A 26,104-nucleotide genomic window follows, 5' to 3' on the forward strand; every position below is an offset into this window, starting at 1 on the left:
AACAACCTCTTTCCACAGTCATACCTCTTAAAGAGAGAGACCATGGAGTGAAAAATGCAACAAAGGGAACAGAAAACTTTATTTACAAAAAACAAAAATAAAAAAGGAAACAAACCAAAGAACAACTTTTTAAAAATATTGATTCAAAAGTACCATGAATAACTATGGATTACTGTACTATAATTATACTATAACAATTAACTAAATTATTACTATGACAATAACTAAACAATTACTATAACAATTACTAACTATTCAGAGCTAATTAATAACTATTCTTACTAATTATTCTGAGCTTGACAGAGAACTGTTGGATTGCAGAGTGCAGATCCATGCCCACCGTTGCTGCTCACTGGCATGGGCAGGTGCAGAGGCTGCTGCAGGACCGGGTCTGATGACCACCAGGCATAGAATGGTTAGCAGTATGCCCATCAGTACTTTCCAGTCGTGCTGTGTGTCGGAATGCCTCCTGGACTTAGCATAGTTCCTTTTGTGTTGGATTCCCATGATGCTTCCCACAGCACAACTAACCTGTCTGACCAGCTCTTGCACCCACTGTTCACATTCCCTGAGGGCATTCACCACCCTGTCAGTTCTAGCATTGAATGCAGTCTGCCTTAGTTGCCTGGGTATCCTTGGAATCAGAGCTGAAAATAAAGGAAATCAAGAAAATCAACAAATGTGTGAAATAGAGTGAATTAAGGACTCTTGCCACTCAAAATAGACACACTCAGTGAATCTTGCATGTGTGCGGAAAGAAAGCATTCGAACCAAAATTACCGAGAATGGGTGCCTGGCCACAGTGGGTAGCAGACCCTGAGTGGCTGTAAACAAGTACAATCCAGCTGCAAACAGCTGTCAATTCAGGTGACAGGTGACTATAAATTTCCCCAGGGCTTCACATACCAGGTGTGGAGATCAAGGTCCTTGGTCTACCCTCCTTGGAGGAACTGGATGGTGGCATGGCCGGGACTTTTTTGCTTTCTTCTCCACTGGAGTCCCTGGATTGCCTGCGAGTGGCAGCCATGGTTGGCAAACTGTCTGCAGGACAGGATGCCTTGGAAGTCTCTGTCCCTCGGTGTTCATGCCAATTCAGTACCTCAATTAGCAGCTGGAGGTACCTGTACTGAGCCATGTAATGGAGTGGGGTGTCCTGCTGCTGTGCTCTGTCAATATCCCTGTGGAATTTTGCCCACAGCATCTTAGCCTTGACACGGCACTGTAGTGTGGTCCTGTTGTGATCCTGTTCTGACGTTCTCCTTGCAACATCAGGTAGATGTGCCAATTGGCCCTTGGGCTGCAGAAAAACTGAAGCATGATATCAGGGTCCCCCAGCACATGCACCAGGCTCTTAGTTTCAGTGAAGGTCCAAGTGGACCTAGAACTATGTGCTCTGGTCCGCTCAGTTCTGCCCTGAACGTCAGACATCTCAGATCAATTAAGGGTACCCTGGGGAGCTGCGCAGCCAGTTTATAGGCCTTGAGGTGACCTGGCCAAGGGCAGTTCATCACAAGCTCTGACCCTGTAGGGCCTGGGCAAAGTGTGAACAGCTGACATAGACGTGCTCTGCCAGGCTTGCAACTTTTGGCGCCAGCCAGAGGGGTTCACTTGGGTCATTTTGAGTCTAGACTGGGTCAAGCCAGGGTGGGGGGCTCTGGCTGAACCCGTAGTCACTTTGTGTATCTTATAGCCATGCTGATTCTGGATGACATGGGACAGGGTGTACCTGCTATTCATAAAGCAGCCATGCTTTAGGTTCATGATCAGGTTCACAGAATCCTGCTTGTTGGTTTTGCATAAAAGCGATGAGTGAATTAATGGTGTTATGGGAGACAAGCAATCAACAGACAGTCAAAAAGGGAGGTTTTAGAGGTGCATGGTGGGGGGGCCACACAGGTTCCACTCCCAGTGGGACTTGTTTCCTGTAACCACACCTCCTCTAGAAACTTGGTGATTTTGTTTTTTTGCGGATTACTCCTGAAACACGTCAAGCACACAGCAGAAAAAAGGCAGGTGCTGAGCAGAGGACTGAATGGACAAACCCCAATTCCCAAGGGCGGCCAGTCACCCCTTGTGGCTGAAAGCATCCCCCACACCAAACTCATACCAACACCCCCTCAGTGGAGACTCCCAACACCAACAGCAGCCACCACTGACAAGACTGATGCCCTTCAGATTGTACTGCTTGATTGAAAAAACCTTGATTGAAAAAAACAGAAACTTACAAAAATAAAACAGGAATTCAAATATAAATAAACAAATAACCAAATGGAGAAAATGGAAACACTGCTGAATACCCACTCCCCTATCCCACAACTAGAAAGCAATAAATAAAAGGAAAGATCTAAAATGCCCCCTTCAAAGTCTTCTTCCTCTCAAAAAATGGAGTCCCATCAGAGTAGCAGTGACCCTCTTCACCAAATGACAGGAGTGTTGCAGGGGAAGAAAGAAAGCAGAGGGAGTTGCCCCATACTCCCAAACTTACCTTCCTTGCTTCCTCTTAGAGGCTACAAAATCTCCCATGGGAGATTTCCCCAAGCCTTGTCTGGGCATATCTATGCACTTGGTGTGGCTAAATATCCTTGTTCAGGAGTCTGGGTTGCTGCATCCAATGTCTGCAAGCAAGGCACAGCTGGAGGGCAATTGGAAGAGAGCCTAACATATTCCAACATACCCTAACCTATACTTTCACGCTTTCCCCTATTACCATATACCTAAGCCCCCCACAACGGCAAACTTACCACTGGCTGTACTTCTGCCTCTGGCTCCTCTTCCTGATGTTGTAGCTGATGGGGTGGGGGAGGAGGGGTAAGGGGGAGGAAGCTGCCGGGGATGCGGTGGAGGGAAATGGGAGGGGGAGGGGCGGCGGGGAAAAGCATGACTAGAGTAGGCTGCAGAAGCACAACCAAAATAGGTGGCAGTTGCATTACCACTGTGATAATGTGTACAGGAGGGGTGAAGGGTCTATGGGAAAGTGGGACAAGAATAATGGGAAGAGGGGCTGATGGAGAATGGGGGATGGCAGTAGTCAGGCCTCCTTGTCAGACCTGAGCTCCTTGGTCACCTGGAATCCCTGGCTGTGGTGGGTAGCTGGATGTCCTCTGGGTCAGTGTATGTTTTCTTCTATGCTGCTTGACCAAAAAACTTCTGCTCTGTGTTTCTCAAAGAAGAATATGCAATGAACTCTGGGGGCTCATTAAACATGTATGAAGTGTTAAATGCTCAGAACAGAACACACCCAACAGGGCCAGAGATGACCTATGTTTTTGCAAAGATGCCTCGATGCCTGGCATAGCTCTGGATCTGCTAATGGGACCTGTTCAAAAATAGGTTGCAGGGACCTCAAATCCACATTAGCCAACCAACCCTTAATTCAGGGTTCATCTATTTCAATGTTCAGCTCAGCACCCCGCTTTTTCCTCCTAAACACATCTCATGTGAAAAGGGGATGCTTGGAGACTTGGGGCATTTGAGACTGCAATTTTACTGGTTGCTTCTGGCACCTTGATGCCTGGCATAGCTCTGGATGTCCTAATGGGACCTATTAAAAAAAAGGGTGTAGGGACCTCGCACCCACATTAGCCAGCCAACCCTTAATTTGGGATTCAGCCATTGTAATGTTCTGCTCAGTGCCCTCTTTTTTGTGTTGGATGCATCTCATGTGAAAAAGGAGGTACTTGGAGACTTTGGACACTTGGGACTGTGATTTTACTGGTTGCTACTGTGCTCCTGGGTGCCTGGTATAGCTCACCAACCCCAATCTTCAACCCCTGAACTCACCCTAGGACACCCAGCTGTCAAAACAATGAAATAGGAGCTGACAAACACAAAATGGTTTCTTTGAACTATTTATTTACTGAAGTATGAAAAAGAGGTCAGCAAAAGATTGATTCATGTTGGGCTCTGCAGCTATACCTAGTATACTAAAACATTCATTGCACACAAATACCTAAAAAATACCTGCAAATACCTGCAAAGTGTAGTGACACTTGGTGGACAAGGGTGCTCACCACACAAAAATTGTAGCAACACCTGGTGGACAAAGGGGCTAAGTACATGTAATTTAATGAATTACCATGTACAGGTGACAGATTTATGGCCTCCTTGTTGCAATTTGCAATGTGTCAAACTAAACTACATTGGGATGTGGTTTAGTTTGTAATGATGAGAACTAATTTAAAACCCCAAAAACTCACATACATGCAAAGTGTGATGCCATTAAGCTACACAAAGGGGAATTTCATCACGTGTACATGGCAACATTGTCATGTGTACAAGTGCTCACAGAGCTTCATCAGTCTGCTATTGTTTATCCAGGTAGGTACGATTCATATAGGGTTTCCTCCAACACAACATGAAATCAATGCAAATATTTCCTTTTGCATCAGCAGGTCAGGGCCTCATGTCAAAGGCACCAGAAAGCAAGATGGCCTGCACTGTCACTGGTCTTAATGGGAACTGAGGGCTCTTAGCACCAACCGTGGGCTACAACTGAATAGCAGGGCCTGATCCTTTGAGGGGCTGAGCACCTCCTTTTGCACTGACATCTGCATACACTGAGGCTGGTCAGAACTTGGCAGGAGGAAGCCCTGAGGCCTGCTTCTGTACAACAGGTGTTGAGGACCTTGTTATCATTGACTTGAATGGGAACAGGCTTGGCCCCATAGCAACTACAGCAAAGGCTGAAGCGAAAATAGCTGCAGAAGCTGTCCTGAATGGCACATATTTCATGGGCAATGTAATTTATTCTGAGTAAGGGTTGTTTTTGGCAGAGCTCTCTGAGCACATTTTTATGTTCTCTCTCAGTTCTCTCTGTAGATAACTCGGTTGTCACAGTTGTTCACTCCTCCCTTCTCTATCTTCCCCTCCCCCTCTTCTCCACTCCTTCCCGGCATGAACTCACTAAGCACGTTCCTTTCCTGCAGCGACTGCTGAAATTGCTTTTTATTTTTAAACACTGGGATACAAAAGATCTACCTTTATCATTCCCTTGCAGTCCCAGCAGCTTCACCTTTCCTAATTAAGCAACTGCCAATCGTCAAGCGGACATGACAGGCACGAAGGCAGAGGAAGAACAGGCTGCACAATGAACACACAGCTGGCCCCCCGCTTCCTCTTACCATAGAATGCGAATTCTAGGAAGATGCCTCATCCATTATGAGGTATCTGTCTTTAGCAAACACGAATCACCAGCTTGTGCCTTTCCTCTGCAAAGGGGGATGGGGAAATGCATTCTCACTAAGAACCCTGTGGCAACTGGCGGGTTTTCTTCTAGTACAAAAAAAAAAAAGATGGGATTGATAAAGGCTCTGGTGGAACATGGAAAATAAGATCATAGTCCATCCAATGTTATTTTTTAATTTCTAGTTTGTATTCTATTAATCCCTTTTTAAATTTTGCAGCCTACACACTGGCACAGAATTTCTGTAGACCTGAATGTCCACCTTCCTTTCATCAGCATTCGTGTAAAGAGATGCCAACCTGAATTAACTCAGCTGTGAGCTTAGACAAAGAATCAAGCTTGATTCATATTCAAGAGTGTTTGGGTCTGGGGTTTTGGTTCAGTCCACTGTGCACAGAGAAAGCCCAGCCACAACGTTTAGGACCAGATCTGAACTACCACAATATTTGGAGGAATTCAGATCTTTGGGGTTTGGGTTCTAGATTAGGTGCGTCTTGTAGATACGTAATGAATGAAGTTCAGTTAAGGGTAGACTAAGTGCTGAGCAGTTTGTTGGAGCTGAAGACTTCCTGGTCAGTTTTCTGGTACTTTTGTGCTCTGGGTAGTAATGTAAAAAAAGTGTGAGAGGATGCATGCATGCATTTCCCAAAGCATTCTGGTGCTTTTGCTTTTGGCTGCAGTCAGAGTGAGAGAGTGCAGGGTCACTTTGCATATACATAAAAAAAGCAGCAAAGGAAAAATGTTTTACTGGATTTTATGACCTGCAAAGATACCTTGGATTGAGTCAAGGGTGAGGGCTTGTGGAAACATCCAATTTTATTCAAACTGTCTTTCTATTTTCATCTATGATATTTATACAGCTCTGTAGGACTTACTCATCTTTTTTCTCCAATATCAAGATGATGCTTTTCTATTTTTCATGAACGGTCTTCCCTTCCCCCTCCCTTCCTCTCCTTATTTGTCATTTGGCTATAAGGCAAAATGAAACATCTGATCTAGCCAGTGTATGTATAAAGGAAAATGGAGTCACTGTGCTAAAAGTAGCGATAGTTGAATGAATTTGATTACAGATTTAGGAAGGAAAGTCATGCCATATTATGCTACAATATTGGGACAATATGTTGCAGCTTGTGACAGAGATGCCACAAGTGCGTTGTGGGATTAGATTTTTAGGCACACAATATCACAATTGAGTCACAATTCTGGGTTCAAGAACAGTCAAACACTGGGCTTGGACCAGCACCTGGAATTCACTGTAGTGGTCCTGGTGAGTCAAAATGCACTCTTAGGCAGTGAATTCATGAACACAATATTTGCAGCCTGCAAACAAAGGATGACATTTGGTTTGAAATTAGACATAGGTTCAAGATGACTCTTACATTAACTACACTAGCCTGGCAATCCCCAATGAAGCTGGAGTCATGAACGCCTCGTGCGGTCCAAGGCTAGGGGAGCATGGCGACTGCCTGCAGGCAGTGGCGGAGGAGGCATAGTGGTGGCGAGTGAGGATCACCCACAGGCAGCTGTGGTTATGTCAGCGGTGAGGGCGGGCTGAGCGGGGACTGCTCACATGCAGCTGCAGTGTGGTGGCAGCAGGGGGAGAGGGGGTGGTGAGCGCCGAGTGGCAATCGATGACCACCCACACACACTGCCGGTAGTGTTAGCGGTGGAGTGAGGGGTGGCAATTGGCAACCACCCACAGACGCCACCGGCAGCAGCAATCTCAGCAGGTGCACGGCCAATCTCAGGGGGTGCATGTACACCCACGGGCACCCCCTATGCATCGCCAATAGCTGGAGTCACTGGTACAGCAACACTTTTGCTCTTTATTTTTTAGCCTCTTATGGCTGCAACTGGTTTGGTCCTTGTAGAATGTATCTGTAGTTGGCCTACTCCGGATTGCAGAGCTGCACGTGCTAGAAATGTTTCTCAATCTGCTCTGGAATCATTTGTATCTCAAGGGACTCCAGAGCTGGTTCTGGTGCACCAGAGCTTAATTTCTGAATGTCTTATCATACCATGGGGCACACACAGGGGTGGATCCCAGGGAGGTGGGTGCATTGATGCACTTGCACCTCATTTTGTTTCTTGTTCTGCCCAAAGTTTTAAACCAACTGCCTGGCAGTGGCAGTGGCAGTGGCAGCAGCATTTCGACTCGGGCAGTGCTGAGGGGGTTCACTTGATTTCATGGCTCATTATAATCTACCTGATCCCTTCTAAACTCTTCATTCCACAGGTCTTAATGATTCTCTCTTCTTTTGAATGGTCTTATTGTTCCCCCAGTAGAAGTATCCTTTGTTCTGCAATTCTGCTGTCTGTTAGCTGCTCCTGGTCATGAAGCTCCTATTTCACAGCGGCACAGATTGTTTTTAAGTCATTCCAATGAAGTTACATTTGTTTTTGCATCAATCTTTAATTGACTAATACAGCCCTAGCCACTAGCATATTAGTAAAGCTTCTAGTTTATTTTTAACTGATGAAAAATATGTGGTGTTTTTATACGTGATGATGCAGCTCACCATCTGCGCCCCCTTTTTCAAAATTCTAGATCTGCCCACGAGCACACTGATAATGTCACATAGCGCTATCAGTAATGATATTTGTGTGATTCAAACAGTAATTAAAAATAAAACAAAACAACCTTCTTGTTGGTTTTCCTAGCAATTAGAAGCTAGGAAGAGGGACTCTTAATGAGAATGTGAAGTCCATTCTAATTAAGGCAGGAGTATTTGGGTGAAAGCAGGCCTTTTCCAGTACTGCCTGCTTAACAGAGAAGAGGCTATGAACCATATGCTCACACTTTGTCCTTTAGTTCAAGCAGGAGAGGCTTGTGCTGAAGGTCTAGGGTTTTGCTCCTGCTGATGATTGCTGGATGGAACATTAATACAAAGCGGGTGTTACAGAAAAGCACAAGATTTAAATTAATTTCTCTTCCTTGTTCTGTAATAAAATATTTCCCTCCTCAGAATTCTTTGATTAATTGATATTGAAATTGACAAATCAAAAATGGGGATGTAGTAAATTCAATAGAAACAGATGAAAATAACATTATGTACCGTCTGATGCAGACAGCGATGTCACAGAACAAAATGACTGGAGAAAAATAGGACCTTGTCCTGAAGGAGCCTTCATTAAGATGTGCTGAGGGTATTATTAAGTAAAAGAACATTGATTTTGTATGAAAGATTTGGCCAGCCATATTAAATATAATCTCCGTAATGTAATCTTAGTAGTTGCTTTAAATGTCAGCCTCATTTGGCTACATCTGCTTGCTCGGACTGCTGCTCTAAAATGAAAACCAAAGCTTCATTCTCCATTGGTGACTGTGTCCCAAAAGCAATTTGAAAGGCTGTAACTGCACACAGAGAAAACAATTACACTCCTTTTCTATAAGTAGTTCTTGGGGGAATATGTACTGGAGTGTGTTTAAGCTTTCAAGGCACATAAAATGTATGTAACAATAAGAAGTGAGTGAGTACATTACAAATGTTATGTAGGGAGCCAATGAACAGGACATTTGAAATATAGCAAATGATATGTAGTTTGCATATACATAAAATGTATTTGATTGAAGACATTCTCTGCTGCTGTAAATGGATGTAGTCCTGTGGCTTCAGTTAACAGCACCTATTTATAACTGCAGAGAATTTGGTCCATTATACATAGAGATAGGCTTCAACCAAATAGCTAGCCATCAACAGCCCTTATATTTGAAGCAGTTCAAAATCCAGCTGTAAGTCCAAATTGGTATTTTGCAAGAGGATCCTGTATATATAATAGTCCAGCCTACCCCCACACCTCCAAACAAAATATCTCTTACTCTGGATGTTCAACATACATATCTTAGATCCAAACTTAGTCACATCTCCATGGAACGCTTGATGGACACACAATGCATCTCAACAGAGCAGATGAGGATCAAACAGACAAACTCTGATACTTAGGCAGGTTCAGGTGAATTCTTGCAGATTGGGACAAGACCTCACTTGGATCATCCATAGCATAGCAACATCATAAAAGTGATATGACTTTGCAGCCTCCTTTAGCAATTTATTGTCTGGGCTAATGGCTTTTCTAGGTAAGTGAAGCACATGCAGAGTACAGTGTTCTCCATCCTCAGGTCATGCAGAAGCTATATGGTAAGCTTATTGTGTCTGAGGCGAGAGGGAATGGCAGGTCAACAGCAATGTCTTTGGAAAATGAAGGAGCAATGTTGAGAAGGTTTAAAGGCAATCTTATCCAATCATCCTCACCTAAGAACATGATGGAAAATGGAATACAAGGTCATCTTTTAAATGCCAGGAGCTGGGGTGGGTGGGGCACCTCTGGGGCGGCTGGGGGTGGGCAGAGGTTGGGACTGGCCAAATCATTAAAGCTCTCCAAATCTTTGAATTGATTCGGACCTTTAAATTGGTCCCCTGATTCGATTCAGATTCAGAGATTCGGCCACCAAATTGGGCCGAATCTCCTCCAAATCAAATCAGCACCTGAAGCTTTGCACAGCCCTAGTGCATTGCTGTTGGGGTACTGTGATGATGAGACTGACATAAAGGGACAAGTAAAGGCATTAGGATGACCCTTTAGATTATGTCTCAGTTCTGGTTCCCTCTGTCAGAACCCAGTAGTTAAGTGCCTCGGCACAGTGGAATTTTCCACTATGGTGGAGAACCCCGATGCAGAAAAGTTCCCGCCATCCTTATGCAAATACTCACACCATTATTGGCCGGTTCTAAATTATTCCTACATGGCGACTAGCAATTGGCTCGCTAGCTGTATAAAAGTTAGAGCAGTTTCCGCCCAAGTTGGAGAACTCCGCACCCATCTCGGAGTGAACTTGGCGGACTGATCACCCACCAACGACTCCCCATCATCGACCTTCCCGACGTACCCCGTGTCCTGCATGCTCGTTGAATTGTTCACGGACATTTCATCTCAGTTTATAGAGCTCTCGTTTGGTTTGCAGCTGTAACTGAAGTTACCTCTCCGCCTACGCTGTATCCATCGACAGTGTAAGTAAAGTAATCTTGGTTTAATAAATACGCTTCTGTGCCTAATTCTGCTCCATTGCGGGAAACTACCCACCTGCTGTTTCCCGGCCTACCACTTGACTGCTACATGGCATTACGAACAGGATCTGGGGAAGACCCGATGGAGTTAGAATTAGTTAGAAACTGCCCCTGGCACAGTGAAAGGCGCCACATGACGAACGCCATGGAACTAGGGGCACACATCGCCTATCACCAGGCGGGCGGAACGGGTGAAAGGCTCGTCAGTGGTTACCTTTCACTGAAGGGGGAAGAGGGAGCTTCGAAAGAATGGGAAGCGCATCTTCACCCCGGGGCGTTCGGGTGTGTGATGGGTAGTGAGCGGGTCCTATTTAGGCCCCGCGAGGAAGTAAGCACCGCATCCCTCACCAGAGTCATACCAGCGGACGCAGTAGACCCGACTCTTAGCCAAGAGTACGCCCGCTGTATGCGACTCGTGCGGGAGGGTGGAGAACCGACACTGATCAACCAGTTCAGTCCCTCAGCTCTGGCGTCTGGACTGGGGGGCTGCGAGCTTCTTTCTGAGCTCCATGAAAATTTAGAGGCGGAGGGACGCGCCACAACTGAGAGGGCAGGCCCGAAGAGCGACAAGGGGAGAATGTTGAGTGTGATGTTCCGCACCATAACAACTTTGCTGCGGGAGAATGCGAATCTGGAAGCCCAACTGCTCACAGCCGTTCAGGCGGCTAAAGAGGCGGCAGTAAAAGAAAGCCCCGAGTCGACGCCATTTCAAGATGGCGCCGAGGAAGGAATGAGCCGCCCGGAGAACCCGGAAAAGAAGGGCGGAGCTTCAGAAGAACTGGCGGGAATCCGCCCAGCAGCGACACAGCAACAGCTTCGACAACAGCTCATCCTGTAGCAATAGTCAACCGAGCAATCAATGCGCAGGGTGCAGTTCGCACCACCACCTATCGCGCTCGTACTTGGACTGAGTTACAGGAGTTATGCAAGGAATCAAAAATAAAGCTTGAAGAAACTCTGGCCATGTGGCTAGGACGCCTGGTCGTGGAGTTTGGATCCGACTTGCTAGACTTGGAAGAGGCAAGCTTCCTGACCCGGCAAGCCTCGTGGAGTGGGGGGCACGCCACCGACATAGATATAGTGACGTGCAACGTTCACTGGCCCATCCCACTTCCAGTGCTTGTTGCGGGCCAAGTCGGCCACAAATCCCACGCATGGCACGATGGCCGCCCATCGAAGACCAGAGCAGAACAAATTTTACTAGCAATAATAGGAATCTCATACTGTTCCTGGAACTCCAGAGCACATGCACTGGGACTAACACCGCCCCAGCAGAGAGGACCGTGGCCTCACCGCCACCTGCGAAACCCTGGAATTGTCCCGGTAACTCTCAATGGCGTGGAAGCCTGCATTGAAGTTTATGGAGGAAGGAATGCCATCATCCTTCGGATTCTCCTCAACCCACTAGCTGGCCAACCCGCGGGTAACCTTTTACGTCAACTCCCGCGATTACAGGCCCTTATAAAGTTGGACACAGGAACTTCTAGCGATTTAGAGCATCGACCCACTGAATGTCTGATCGAGGCTCAGAGCGCAAGCCATCGCGAATCTGACCTTCGACAAACATTGCAGCCGTTGCCACAAAGAACACTAGAGGAGAGGATCATGTTTGGATTCCTCCTACACCATTCTAGGCTCACTAAACGGCAGCTACAAATCCTGGGAGACGCAGGCCAATGGCAACTAGCATATGAACTAGGTTTCCAATATCCAAAAGAGCCAGATGATGAATCCACGACGTTCTCATCTTGCTGAGTGCGGACAAAACCACGCAACGCCCGAGGTTCACGCCGGGTGAGCTTGTGTGGATCGTCATCCCTTTTTCCGCGTCGGTCGCGCCCGCGATCATGAGAAAGAGAATCGTCCAGAGAGGGACCGTGTCCGAGCACCTGTATCGTGTGCTTTAAAGAAAGCGGGAAGCAGCGAAAAAATCCAGTTGGCTGTCCCGTCGCGCGCGCGGTTCCATATAAACACTGTAATATAAGTTGATTAACTGGTCTAAGAAATTTTTCTTGACAGTTTTTTTTGTGCGTGGCGGAGGGAAACCCCAAGAGAAGAAGAGAGATAGAGAAGAAGAGTACCGGAGACGCGGGGGCCTGACGTGTGACTTCACCCTGACACCTACCGAAGTCCTCATAATTGAACTTTTTATAACTAATATACTTATGTGTATTTGTGTTTGCATTGGTTATTATTTAATTCGATCCATTGAGGACGAACTTTTTTTGCTGTATGCTTTTGTATATACCCGTTTACCATATGTACCCCCCGAGAGAGATGATGACAATTTAAATGACGTGCATGTGCTCCAATTCCAGCTGTGCCATCGGCAAGGGGGCATGTCAGAACCCAGTAGTTAAGTGCCTCGGCACAGTGGAATTTTCCACTACAGTGGAGAACCCCGATGCAGAAAAGTTCCCGCCATCCTTATGCAAATACTCACACCATTATTGGCCGGTTCTAAATTATTCCTACATGGCGACTAGCAATTGGCTCGCTAGCCGTATAAAAGTTAGAGCAGTTTCCGCCCAAGTTGGAGAACTCCGCGCCCATCTCGGAGTGAACTTGGCGGACTGATCACCCACCAACGACTCCCCGTCATTGACCTTCCCGACGTACCCCATGTCCTGCATGCTCGTTGAATTGTTGTACTCCATGTCCTGCATGCTCGTTGAATTGTTCACGGACATTTCACCTCAGTTTATAGAGCTCTCGTTTGGTTTGCAACTGTAACTGAAGTTACCTCTCCACCTACGCTGTATCCATCGACAGTGTAAGTAAAGTAATCTTGTTTTAACAAATCTGCTTCTGTGCCTAATTCTGCTCCATCGCGGGAAACTACCCACCTGCCGTTTCCCGGCCTACCACTCGACCGCTACACCCTCGTATCGACCAGGTCTGTAGAGATGTTGGCCAGACCTTCTGCTGTCATGGTGTAGTACACTGGCAGATATCTCCACGTATGAGTGATTCTTGGACCTGCTACAGTTTGGTCAATATGTCACTCCCCTGGTGGCAAGGATTAAAAAGGAGCTATGGCCTATTAAGGGCAAAGTTGATTTCATTTTTAACTAGGTATTGACTCATAGGTGCGTTGCTGCCACTAGCTGGGCAGGAATAGGACAGTCTCTGAACACTGCTCTCAGGGTCATATGCTGCATGTGGGATTGAGCTGGTATAAATACACATTTACTTAATTAGCAGAAGGTTTTAACATTCTCAGTCTTTCCCAGCAGTATTGTTTCTGGGAGGCTCTACAATATGAAGCTGAAAGCACTTACTGCATCCCAACCAATAAATCTTTAAGCAGATGTGGGGTCTAGTCCTGATCACATTTAAACTCGAGCAGATTGGATGCAACTCCATTGAAGTCAGTGGAATAAAATGGATGCAAAACCAGTGTGAGTGAAATCGAAACCAGTTCTCTCTGTTCTAAAAAGAGAGATCAGCAGTGAAAGCAACAGATATTACATAATTAGCAAATAATAAATGTATTTCCTTGTCCAGGATATTGATTGCTCTACATTTTTGCATCTGTATATTCTTTCCAGGTGAAATTGGCCTTGTGCAGCCTATAAAAAAGTTAGTTAAACTCCAGGGTTTCTTTGTAAAGTCCTATGAAAATCTTTTCAGTCCTCTAGCCTGCTATTCCCTGGAATCTCCCTACAGGCCACTCAAAATGCAGCCAGTAAAAACACTCTTCCTATCAGTCTGACTGCATCACTGGCTCCCTCACATCTTCACTGCTATGTATAGGCCCAGCCTATATATCTGCCCTCATCTCTTATTACCTTCCCTAACCCACCTGCTGGGCTCATTCATGGCACCACCCTCAAGGCTTCTCTCATTGATGTCCCCTTTCCTTTTTCCATGAGTTTTCAAGTGTCCTTTCAAATTCAACTCAGCAAACCATTATACTCCCCTGATTCAAAGCTATATAAAGAACACTTCTCCCATGATGGCCTTGGGGAATTACTGCATCATTATGTCCCAAAATATCCATGTTAAATACATGAATAGGCAGAGCCCAACCATCCTCTTGGTTTTCCAGTCTTCTCTGTTTCTGTCTTTGACACTGTAACATTTTGGGGTCAGGATCTGACTTTTTTTACATTGCCCAGTTCTAACCCCAAGGGCAGGCAACTAATGCATTGTAAAAATAGTAATAAAGAGAGTCCCACATTGTGGGATGAGATGTTTAGGCACAATATCTTTTGCTTATTTCTTCAGGGCTTCACTGAATAAACTGAGCTTGAGGTCAAAAAGGAATCGCTGTCTGGATTTCTGACCCGGAGAAGGAAGGGGGCCCAGATGACTTTTTCAATAGCAAGGACAAACACACAACAGAAACAGTTACATCTGCTAGACTCCAAGGGATGTGTCATAAGGAGCTTGATTTACCCTGAGCCCTGGTTGAATTGGGCTGAACTGCAACAGCATCTCAGTAGCTGGATACTTTTGTTTGTGCTGCCAATGTGGGCCCTATAATCTCTGTTTTCATCCAAGTCTTCATTGTCTCACAAAAAATGAAGTCTTTGGACCTACCAGGTGAGAAAAAAATATCTGTGAGCTGAACATAATTCACGGTGTTGCCAACTCTCATGATGTGCTGAGTTGTCTGATAGCTAGTTGCTCTCAAAGCCCTAGCCCACGTGGAACGCAAAGGCCTCAGAAGCTCAGCTTTCATTTGTTTCAAAAAGCAAGTTTCTTTCCTTGGTTGCGAGATAAGCTTGAAACGTCAACCCCTGATGACAGAAAGCAAATAAAAAAAATCTAAATCATTATTGTGTGGTTGGGTATATATGTGTCGTCGTGGTGAGCCTGATTCCCCATTATTGAATAGTTGCGGTCAGCAGTAGTGAATGCATCACAATGACGTTTGCCCTAAATACATGCAGAACCTGCCCCATCTCCGATTTCTGAACTCTTTGGTTCTCCTCTGTGGGCTGTTAACTCTGAAACCTAGTTGTGACTGTTTAAATGGGAAAACTGCTGTTGTTTCAGTGCATCTGAGAGAAGGAAGAGGAACAATTTTTTTGTAAAAATCTATACATCTCATTGTGTGCGTGATATGAATTGAGGACAATGCTCAAGAAAACACAACTGCTACTTTTTTCCTAATTCAATCCCCCTCTGAAGCCCAGGGCACCTTGGGGATCCATTTTTGTTTTTGTTCTAGCAAACAAAAGTTTCTTCAGTGTAATTCAGATTTCCTTTTAACTGGACTGTATTTTTAAAAGCATGTCCTGGTTCTGATTCTGCTCCTACTGAAGGCAGCGAGTGTTTTGCTTTCACAATGGAAACTGGATTGGCCCATTGCCTTAGGTTCTTACTTTGCTGCCTATGTAGCCTCAGAGGAAACCAGAAAGACTGTTAAAAGGACGTGGGCAGCAGAAGCCAGCTTATTGGGGCTGCATATTGCTTTCCATCCCCTGTTGAGTGTGGAAAGAAAAATACAGCCTCCCCCAGAAAAAAAAAAGAAAAGGGGAAAGAAAAGAGATTCAAGTTGGTTGGGTGAGTCTGGTAGTTTTGAAAAGCCACAGAGCACATAGAGGAAAATATAGAGGGAAACCAAAATACAGAAGCTTTTGTATAATGCCAGCAATTTTCCCTTTCTTCTCTGGGAAAGATGAAGCATGAATGTGCAGTATTAGGATTTGCTCTTTCAAATGGCTGAGTCAAATGCCGTCTAAATTGCAAAGAGCGACACAGAGAAATGAAGGACACATAATGACAATATTTTGTCATTCTTCTCTGGGACTAGATGGATGTGGAAAGGGGGAAGAAAAAATTGCATTAGGATTCAGATAGGATTTTGATAGCAGCTATTAAATGAGATTTAAGGGTTATTTTTAAACCTAAGCCATGGGTGCTACTCTAAGCATGAGTCGACTGGTAAATAATTTGAATTTTTCCATTTTCTTTCTTGTGTTCCCAGAGACATGTTTATTATATATTCTGGATCCAAGAACTTGAGAGAGAGAGAGAGAGAGAGAGAGAGAACAAGTAGTCTGCTATCTACACGGGCAGAATACATCACCACAAAGCAGCAGCAGCAGTTACTCATGCTTCAGCAGAAACATGCTTTGTAAAATCTCCTTTGCCTGCTTTCCTGTGAGCCAGTGAACAGAGGAGATTTTATCAGGATTGGGTCTTCCTCTGGGTTTTCACAGTATTTAGCAAAAAAAGGTTCTTATTCTAGATACCGTTTTGGGGTGTTATGGCAAGGCACGTAGTAATGATGAACTGTAGAACATGGATAATGTCCTTGGCACGGTGTAAGACACCACAGACTCAGTAGAAAGACTCCTTCTGGCTTCAGGGGACTTTGGATCAGGGCCTGGTCTACATAGTTCCAGAGATCAGTAGGCAAGGGAAATACTGTTGAGCTGTGCTGCACACTTTGGAGCTGGAGCTGAGTCAGAGCTGCCCCAAACTGTGTGGTTATTTTGATCTAAGTCTTGGCTCAGCCTGCGATAGATGGAAGATCCAGAGACAATGTTTGAATTTAGATCTGAATTTACCCAAAACTCAAGGGTGTTTGGATCCAGGGTTATATTGCTTCTGCAGTTAAGTGGCACATAAGTGCCGCTTTCTGAGGAGGGGAAGATCTACCCAATGTGTGCAGAAAGGGGTTTGTTTGTCTGACACTGTCCTAGGTAGAGTAAGCCACCTTCCAAAGCATAGTACCAGATCTGAGAGGACTGTGAACATTTGAGTTGCAGAAGAACAACTAGATGACTGGTTCCCAGTGTTTTTCTGTGCCAACCTCACTTCTGGGCTTCTGATCCCTTTAATAATCCAAGCCCCACTGCTCTAACTGAATTTCTATGGAGATCATGCCCCCACTTTTCCATGTCATGATGCCATTTGGGGTCACAGTCCCCATTTGGGGAACTGCTGTATTATATCATTGCCCCTAATCTCTACAAGACCGACCCAACAGCCATTTTTTGTAATGTAAAGTATCCTTCTTTTAACAGACAGCACTGAATGGCATTGACCCTCTTTGCTACCATATTGAGTTGCAATCTTGCCTTTGATTTACTCTTTCAGGGCTACTAATCCCCAGACTTCGCCAGCCTCTCTGTAACTGTGCACATGTTAAATGTAGCACTAAACTTTTGAAGCAGGAACTTTTTGTAGCAGGTGCATCATCTTTGTAGCACCACAACCAGCCTAAAAGTGTGCACACTCACTTTCTGTAGTGTTATAAGGTCATGTTTAGCCCTACAAAAGTAACGTGCTCTAGCCCCTGTCACCTGTCAATTATATTCCTCAAGATGAAGTTGCCCATGTGGAATCTGGATTTTGTTTCTGAATTCTCAAGCATCTTTTGTACATGTATCTCCTGGTTATGGCCCTCCATAGAGTTCACAGGATCACAGGACAGTAGGGCTGAAAGAGACCATATGAGGTCATCTAGTTCAGCCCCTGGTTTCAGGTAGGATCATGCCTAACAAAGAATCCCAGCCAAGTGTCTGTCTAATCTGCTCTTGAACACTTTCAGGGATGGAGATTTTACAATTTCTAGCTAGCCTGTTCCAATGCTTGAGTACCCTCATAGTCTATCTCCATCATCTTTATGATCACTTTTCAAGTATTTGAAGACCACTATCAAATTCCGCCCTTAGTCTTCTCTTCTCCAGACTAAATAAACCTACAGTGGTAGTTGTAAGTAAATCATCTTCTGAATGTAGATCTTTTTAAAATTTGAACACAGTTTATAAATCAGTTCTGATCTTTCCAAATGTATTTATGATCAGATCCAGTGGTCAAATTTACCTGGCAAGATTTTCCTCTGGAACCCCACTGTTCCTTATTGCTTGTGGTTCCTTAGACACGTGCAGCAGATACTATTTTTGCCACTGCCAGTGGCTTGAATAAGAGGATGCTCGAGGTGTTTTCAGTGTTTTTCCACCCCAACAATTGCTCTTAATTAGGAAACAGTAAGGATTGAAGCACTGGTTGACTGCTACATGCGTCTGAATGCCACCATGTGACTCCTGGCTTTGCTGATCTCTGTATCTGTGGATGAGCAAAGTTAACAGCATCTTTTGCTTTCCAAGCAGCTCTTTTAAGTTTTCATTCTCTGGCTATGGTTTAGTGTTAACTGACAACGCTCTCCTTCCCAGACCTTGTATAATGAAGGTCTGAAACATTATAAAGAAAAGTCTATCTTTCTTTCTCTCTTTTGCTCTTTCTCATTTCACTGCTTTTGAAAAGAACCCAGAAGTGCACTATCTCAGCATTAAACAGAAAATGAAGAATTACCTTAGTTTTCCCACAAAGGATCCTGCTTGTTCTAGTCTCTTGGCTTTATCCAGCTATTTTATTTATAGTTACTTGCAGTTGCCTCAGCCACTTGACGTTAATGCTGTTACATCATCATTGCCATCATCGTCATCATCCCTACCCTGGGGAGCATATAGCAGCTGCTATTAGAGGCCCTGGACCTGGGATCTTTTGAAAACCTGAGGAAAAAGCCCTGCAGCATAAAATTGTTAAGAGGGCAAGATAAAAGTGCTAGCCAGAACACCTGCATGCTGGATGATTCCTCATGAGAGAGGCTGCAGTGTTCTGCTTTTCGCTGTATGCCTCATCTAGACTGAAGATTTGCCTCAGTTTTAGCTATGTATGCAGTTTCACCTGTGCAGACCCCTAGGGTTTCAGCCAGAGGTGAACTCACTGCTATGAGAGGTATCTCTGCCTGCCAAACAAGGGGCTATCCTGGAGCAGCTACCAGCAATGGCTGAAATTGGAGTAGGTCCCCAGGCTTGACAAAGCCCAGGCATTAGAGGTAACTGTGCCACTGGAGCCTTTGCCCTTTTCAACTCAATAATCAAGCAAGTATCAAATAAAACACACAGACAGCTCATCCCAGCTCTGTGCACCCTCCCTGCTAATTACCCTCCTACTCAAGCAGGAAAACTTGGAAGTCCTCCCATAGTCACAGAGCTATGATGTGACTGCAATAACAGAGACTTGGTGGGAGTTCGCATGACTGGGGCACTGTCATGGGTGGGTACAAACTGTTCAGGAAGGACAGGCAGGGGAGAAGAGGAGGAGGAGTTGTACTTTATGTACAAGAGCCATATGATTGCTCAGAGCTCCAGTATGAAACTGGAGACAGGCCTGTTGAAAGGCTAGGCTAGGGTCAGAGGAGAGAGCAATGAGGGTGATGTCATGGTGGGGGTCTGCTATAGACCACCAGACCAGGAGGAAGTGGTGGATGAGGCTTTCTTCAAACAGCTGGTGGAAGTTTCCCAATCACAAGCCCTGGTTGTCATGAGGGACCTCAATCACCCTGACATCCGCTGGGAGACCAATACAGCAGTGCGCGGGGAATTCAGGAAGTTTCTGCAGAGTGTTAGGACAAATTCCTAGTGCAAGTGCTGTAGCAGCCAACTAGGGGCTGTGCTCTTCTTGACCTGCTGTTCACAAACAGGGAAGAATTGGTGGAGAACGGGCAGCAGTGACCAAGAGATGATTGAGTTCAGGATCCTGGGGAAAGGAAGGATGGAGAGCAGCAGAGTAAGGACCCTGGATTTCAGAAAAGCAGACTTTGACTTGCTCAGGGAACTCATGGGCAGGATCCCCAGGGAAGCCAGTCCAGGAGAGCTTGAAAGAAGCCCTACTGAGAGTGCAGGAACAAACCATCCTGATGTGCAGGAAGACTAGCAAGTATGGCAGAAGACCAGCTTGGCTTAGGAGGGAATTCTTCAGTCAACTAAATCACAGAAAGGAAGCTTATAAAAAGTGGAAACTTGGACAAACAGCTAGGGAGGGGTATAAGAGTACTGCTTGGGCATCCAGGGATGAAGTTGGGAAAGCCAAAGCACTGGTGGAGTTGAAGCTAGCAAGGGATGTGAAGAGGAACAAGAAGGGTTTCTACAAGTATGACAGTAGCAAGAGGAGGATCAGGGAAAGTGTGGGTCCCTTACTGAATGGGAGAGGCAACCTAATGACAGAGGATGTAGAAAAGGCTGAAGTACTCAATGCCTTTTTTCATCTCAGTCGTTACAGGCAAGGTCAGCTCCCAGACTACTGCACTGGGCAGCACAGTTTGGGGAGGAGGTGAACAGCCAATTGTAGTGAAAGAACAAGTTAGGGACTACCTAGAAAAGCTGGACATATACAAGTCCATGGGGCTGGATGGGATGCACCTGAGGCTGCTGAGGGAGTTGGCTGATGTGATTGCAGAGCTGCTGGCCATGATCTTTGAAATTTATGGTTATCAGGAGAGGTCCTGGATGATTTGAAAATGGCAAACATAGTGCTCATATTTAAGAAAGGGAAAAAGGAGGATCCAGGGAACTACAGACCAGTCAGCCTCACCTCAGTCCCTGGAAAAATCATGGAGCAGATCCTCAAGGAATCCACTTCTAAGGACTTGGAGAAGATGATTAGGAACAGTCAGCATGGATTCACCAAAGGCAAGTCATGCCTGACCAACCCGATTGCCTTATATGATGAGGTGACTGGTTCTGTGGATGTGGGGAGACCAGTGGATGTGGTGTACCTTGATGCAATGTACTCTTGATACAGTCTCCCACAGTATTCTCCCAGGCAAGCTAAGGAAGTATGGGCTGAATAAATGGACTGTAAGGTGGGTAGAAAACTGGCTGGAGCATTGGGCTCAGAGCAGTAATCAATAGCTCAACATCTAGTTGGCAGCTGGTATCAAGTGGAGTGCCCCAGGGTTTGGCCCTGGGACCAGTTTTGTTCAATGTCTTCATCAGTGACCTGGAAAATGCCATCGAGTGCACCCTCAGCAATTTTGCAGAGGATGACAAGCTGGGGGTTGTAGTAGATACACTGGAGGGTAGGACTAGGATTCAGAGTGACCTAGACAAAATGGAGGATTGGGCCAAAAGGAATCTCATGATGTTCAACAAGGACAAGTGCAAAGTCCTGCACTTAGGACAGAACAGTCCCATGAACCAATACAAGCTGGGGGCTGACTGATTGGGCAGCAGCTCTGCAGAAAAGGACCTGGGGGTTACAGTGGACAGTAAGCTGACTATAAGCCACCAGTGTGCCATTGTTGGTAAGAAGGCTAACATACTGGGCTGCACTGGTAGAAGTGTTGCCAGCAGATCAAGGGAAGTGATTCTTCCCCTCTATTCAGCACTGGCAAGGCCATATCTGGAATACTGTGTTCAGTTCTGGGCCCCCAAATATAGAAAGGATTTGGACAAATTGGAGAAAGTCCAGTGAAAGGCAACAAAAATGGTGAGGGGATGGGCAAATGATTTATGAGGAGAGGCTGAGGGAACTGGGCTTATTTAATGTAGAGAAGAGAAGACTGAGGGTGGATTTAATAGCAACCTTCAACGACCTGAAGTGGGGTTCGAAAGAGGGGGGAGCTGCACTGCTCTCAGTGGTGGCAGATGACAGAACAAGGAGCTGGTCTCAAGTTGCAGCAAGGGAAGTTTAGGTTAGATATTAGGAAGAATTTTCTGACTAGGAGGGTGGTGCAGCACTAGAACAGGTTACCCAGAGATGTGGTAGAGTCTCCATCCTTGGAGTTTTTTAAGACCCAACTAGTCAAAGCCCTGGCTGGGACGATCTAGTTTGGGATGGTCCTGCTTTGAGCAGAGAGTTGAACTAGATGGCCTCATGGGGTCCCTTCCAACCATCATTTTCCATGATTCTCTGATTCTATTGTCTCTGTCTTTTAAATGAAGATCTCTGTGAGGGAATTAGCTAGTACTCGCATTCCCTGTACTGAGTAGTGCAGAGACCAGAAGAGGTCTCCAAGGTGGGAGTGGATTCACCACCTTTACTAAGGTGCCAGCACTTAAGCAACTGCAGCAGGTACAACAGGGAAACTTTCAAAACTACCTGACAGTAATGATTACGTGTGATTGCCAGAGCCAGCCTGAGAGAAAATGGTGCTTTGGGTGAACTTGTTGTATTTTAGCACTCACCCCCAGGTCAGCAGTGCTGCTGCAGGCAAAGGCAGACACAGGTAGGCAGGGGCACAGGGGACAGTTTAGTGGAGTGGCAAAGCTGCACAGTGCATCAGCCAGGTAGGCAGGCAGGCACTGCTGCCTGCACTGCCTGGTCTGCCTCCTCCTGAACAGCAGCTGGAGGTGGGAGGCAGGCTGGGCTGAGCACTGCCCCTCCTGCCTGGGGCAGGGATCAGCCAGGGCGGGGGTGGGGTGGGGTGGAGCAGGGGGAGTACACTGCTGTGAGCACAGGCTGCTCACATGTGTGTGTGTGTTTGGTGCCTCCTCTGACCATGGCACCCTGGGCAGTCCTCCATGTCATCCCTTAGGGTCAGCTCTGGTGATGGATCTCACCAAGGCCTACAACCAACAGACTGTCAGCTCTAACAATATGAGCTGCTGTCTTTTAAGCCAATGGACTGAAACAACTTGCTAAATGCAGTAGCCAACTCCTACTCTACATAAGGGATGTAACTACTATAGGGTACTGTCCTTGGGCCTTTTGCATGTTATGGACCACAGCCTTGGCACTGGGCACAGTGCTTGGTATATGTATGCAGATAAGGAAGGTTATGCTGCCCCAGTTAAGTATCTGGCCTAAAGCTGCTATTGCTAAAGCTGCTCTTTGAAGCTACCCTTTTATGCACAGCTGCAACTGGGACTGCCTGGTGACTGGCACGTAATAAAACCTGCAACACAGACTTCCCCTAAGGGATCAGAAGAAACTAGTGAGAAATGAAATAGCCAGAAAACATGACAGAAATGAGGGGGGAAGGGAGGAAAAAGACAAATCTATGAGCAAGGGCCCTTCAGCTACTGGTAGCATTTCAAGACCTATTTTCCCCTGTGACCACATGCATTTATGGAAGTTCCCCGAAGGAATCTTGCGCTGAAGGACTGCGGAGTTAGAGTCTAACACACTCTGGCCTTTTAGAGCATTTTTTTCAGACAAAACTTCCTTGAAGGCCATGACCAAAATCCTGAACTCTGCACACACAAACACACATGCCTTGTTATAATTATAATTAGATTTAGTCTATGGCCGTGCCTGCAAGGGGCCTGGTGCTTCCAAGATATGGAAGAGCTCACGGTGCCTGCAACAAAGTGCTCCCAGTGTGACTGATGAAACTAGACAGAGAGAGTGGGAAGGGAGCACAACACAGAAGTAGGACAGTCAAAGGCAATGCCTGCAACATATTTTGGTTATACCCCCCCACCCCACCCTTTGCCCAAGTGCTGTATCCAGTGTTTTATAAGCTTGTTTATTTCTTATAGGCTTCATAGCAGACATGGAGCTTGAGAAAGAGTCTAGCCAATGAAAGGGTAGAAGCCTGGTGCATTAAATTGGTGTTTTATGACAGGGTTCACACATTTGGCAGTAGCAGAGGGGGCTAGAAGCACCAAGGAAAGAGAGGAGTTGGGAGGGGCAGTATGGCAGGCCAGTGCTATGCAAAGCCTCAGAAGTGATAATGGCCTATAGCTTGATTTTGATGTCGTACAGAAGGGGAGGCAAAGGGAAGGATTCACACAAGTGAGGTGGTTTGATCCATGGGTTGGGAAGATGACCTGGGCAAATGCATTTTTTATGATCTCAAGGAGGGGGCTGATAGGGACATCAGGCAGTCTAGAGGGGAAGTGGTCAATGGAATCAAGGCCAGAGTTGAGGATCAGCGTTTTTGTTCTCTGCACAAACAGGGAAGGTCAGAACTGTCCACTGGCGTCAGGCAAGTCACATTGCAGAAGGCCTTGGGGTTTTTTTTACAACAAGCTTTGCTCAGACCCAACCCATGATACTACCATAACTGAAGTCTGCCTCAGTCTGACTGGAGTTAAAGCAGAACAGTACTTTAGAAGCTGGCCTATATATAATAATAAGTTGTGGTGTTTGATATGATTCAAATCTGTGGCATGAGCTCTGAGGAGCTCAATTTTTTCCCAAATTCCCATTAATGTTGATAGATTTGTGCAGACAGTGTTTCAGATTGTCTCCTGTGAGAGAAGATGGGATGTGACAGGCTATTAAGGAACCTGTTATGAATTCTCAGATCCTCAAACTTTTCTGGCCTCAGTGCAAGTTAAAGTAAACTGTAGGATGCAGGAACTTATGAAAAGATGCAAAGATCTCTCAGACTCGGAGATTGCACACTAACTGTGAGTGGGTGAATAGGGTACCTGTCCCCAACAAAACCCTGCCTGTCTCATAATCCCAGTGCTAGAAGAAAGGCACAGAAAGCACAGGAGCCGGTTCCTCTGGAGTTACGGTTCCTGAGAGAGACCCACACCTGGGTACGTCTCAACCATACAGCGGTGGCTGTGTTCAGGCCCCTTTGTTCCACTCACCAGCCCCAGATGCCTGTCTAGCTAGTGCTGCCTATTTGTCACAAGTATTCCTCACCCCTTTGTAATCAGCCCCAAATGCCAAGACAACATACAGATTCCTTATCACCTGTTATCCAAATGCCATAGCTTAAAATTGGGATACTCTATCCTTCTCTCCCATCTTTCTGGCATGTGGGCATTGGCTTCTGGGTGTATTTATCTGATCTGTGTATTGAATGGTGATGAAGTGACATCACCATGGCAACAGATGTTGATTTCCTGGTTCCTTAGCAACCTGATGTAGTCTGATGTAAAATATGCGCTTGTTTCCTGTACTGGCAGATCTCCTTTGATGTGTCTATGAGATCTGGGTTTGTTTTACTTCAGTTTTTTTCTTCTTTTGGCTGTGGCATGACATCAGAAGCATGAGCATGCTGGTTTGTGTGGGGAAGAGGTCACAGTTTATTTTCCCTAAGATTAACTCCAATTATAAGTGCTATTGTGCTAAGGGACCCAAATACACCCAGCTCCTCTTTGGAGGCTTGATAATGTTTCATCCTTTATTTATTGTGCTTATCTGATGTAAAATAGACCAGCATAGACAATAAAATGTCTTAAGTGGGTTTCTCTCTAAATACACCTCTTCTTTGTTCTGGGAAAAGTAGATAATAGTGCACAACTGTACACTATTATTATGTATGGAACATTTGTAAGTGAAAGCATGTTTTGAAAAGCGTCCGCTAAGTGGAAATCTGCACTTGAGGTCTGTGCTCAAAATTACTGCAGATCAGATATTTGCATACTCAGGTGGTCAGTTAGGGTGCCTGTACACAAGCAGTGAGGCTGCTCCGACGCATTGTAATTACAGCGCGTCAGAGTAGATTCAGTTAATCAAGTCTGCTGCAGCATGGTAATTACAGTGCTCCAGCAGCCTCCAGCATCTCATGCATCAACATCCCCACGCTTTAAAATGGTAGTGGAGCCCTTTATCTAAAGCGTGTTCAACAAGCTTTAGATAAAGGGCCCCTGCCTCCATTTTTAACTGTGGGGATGCACAAGATGCTTTGGGTCCTTTAATTAAAGTGCCCTCCTCCTACTCCTGGAACATTTGTATAAATGCCCTTAGATGCCATTTGCTCATGTCATGAACAGTAAGTATGTGAGTCTTTGTCCCTAGCAGGTTAAGACAGCCCTAGTCTAATAAAACAGGCAGCCGGGAAAGGCTATTTCTTCTTTAATGCAAGCAGAAGCACTTTTATGATTTAAATGCTGAACACAACTTTAGTCTCTGTTGATGGCCCAAGCATTCTGGGACTTACAAATTGAAAACTATGTATCTACTAAAGAACAAAGTCAGTTAGTAGGGACTGGAGTAAGAGGCCATATATTATAGTTTTTTAGATAGTCCACTAGACAGAGGCAGGATGACACCATCTCATCAATGTATTATTAGAGTATATTTTTTTGTACCCGTCTTTGGCATCTAGTTTTTGAAACTCTGGTCCATGGGATCTGGATGAGAATTAGAACTGTAGCAACTGATGATCTATGAAAATATTGCCATGTAAGTGCAGAATTTCAGG

General features: G+C 45.5%; 1 protein-coding gene across 1 annotated transcript in view; it reads right to left on the reverse strand.

Annotated features, from left to right (window-relative positions):
- Positions 1-285: 285 nt before the first annotated feature.
- LOC102373445 (calpain-13-like) overlaps positions 286-26,104 on the reverse strand; it is a 163,173-nt gene continuing 137,354 nt past the window's right edge. Inside the window, exons 22-23 of the mRNA XM_025216044.1 lie at positions 907-1,297; positions 286-647 (exon numbers count right to left, since the gene is read on the reverse strand). Of these exons, the coding sequence (XP_025071829.1) occupies positions 286-647; positions 907-1,297 (753 nt within the window). The remainder of the gene's footprint in view (positions 648-906; positions 1,298-26,104) is intronic.

The sequence above is a fragment of the Alligator sinensis genome, unplaced genomic scaffold (genome assembly GCF_000455745.1).
Source record: "Alligator sinensis unplaced genomic scaffold, ASM45574v1 scaffold138_1, whole genome shotgun sequence".
In the NCBI taxonomy this organism is placed as follows: domain Eukaryota; kingdom Metazoa; phylum Chordata; order Crocodylia; family Alligatoridae; genus Alligator; species Alligator sinensis.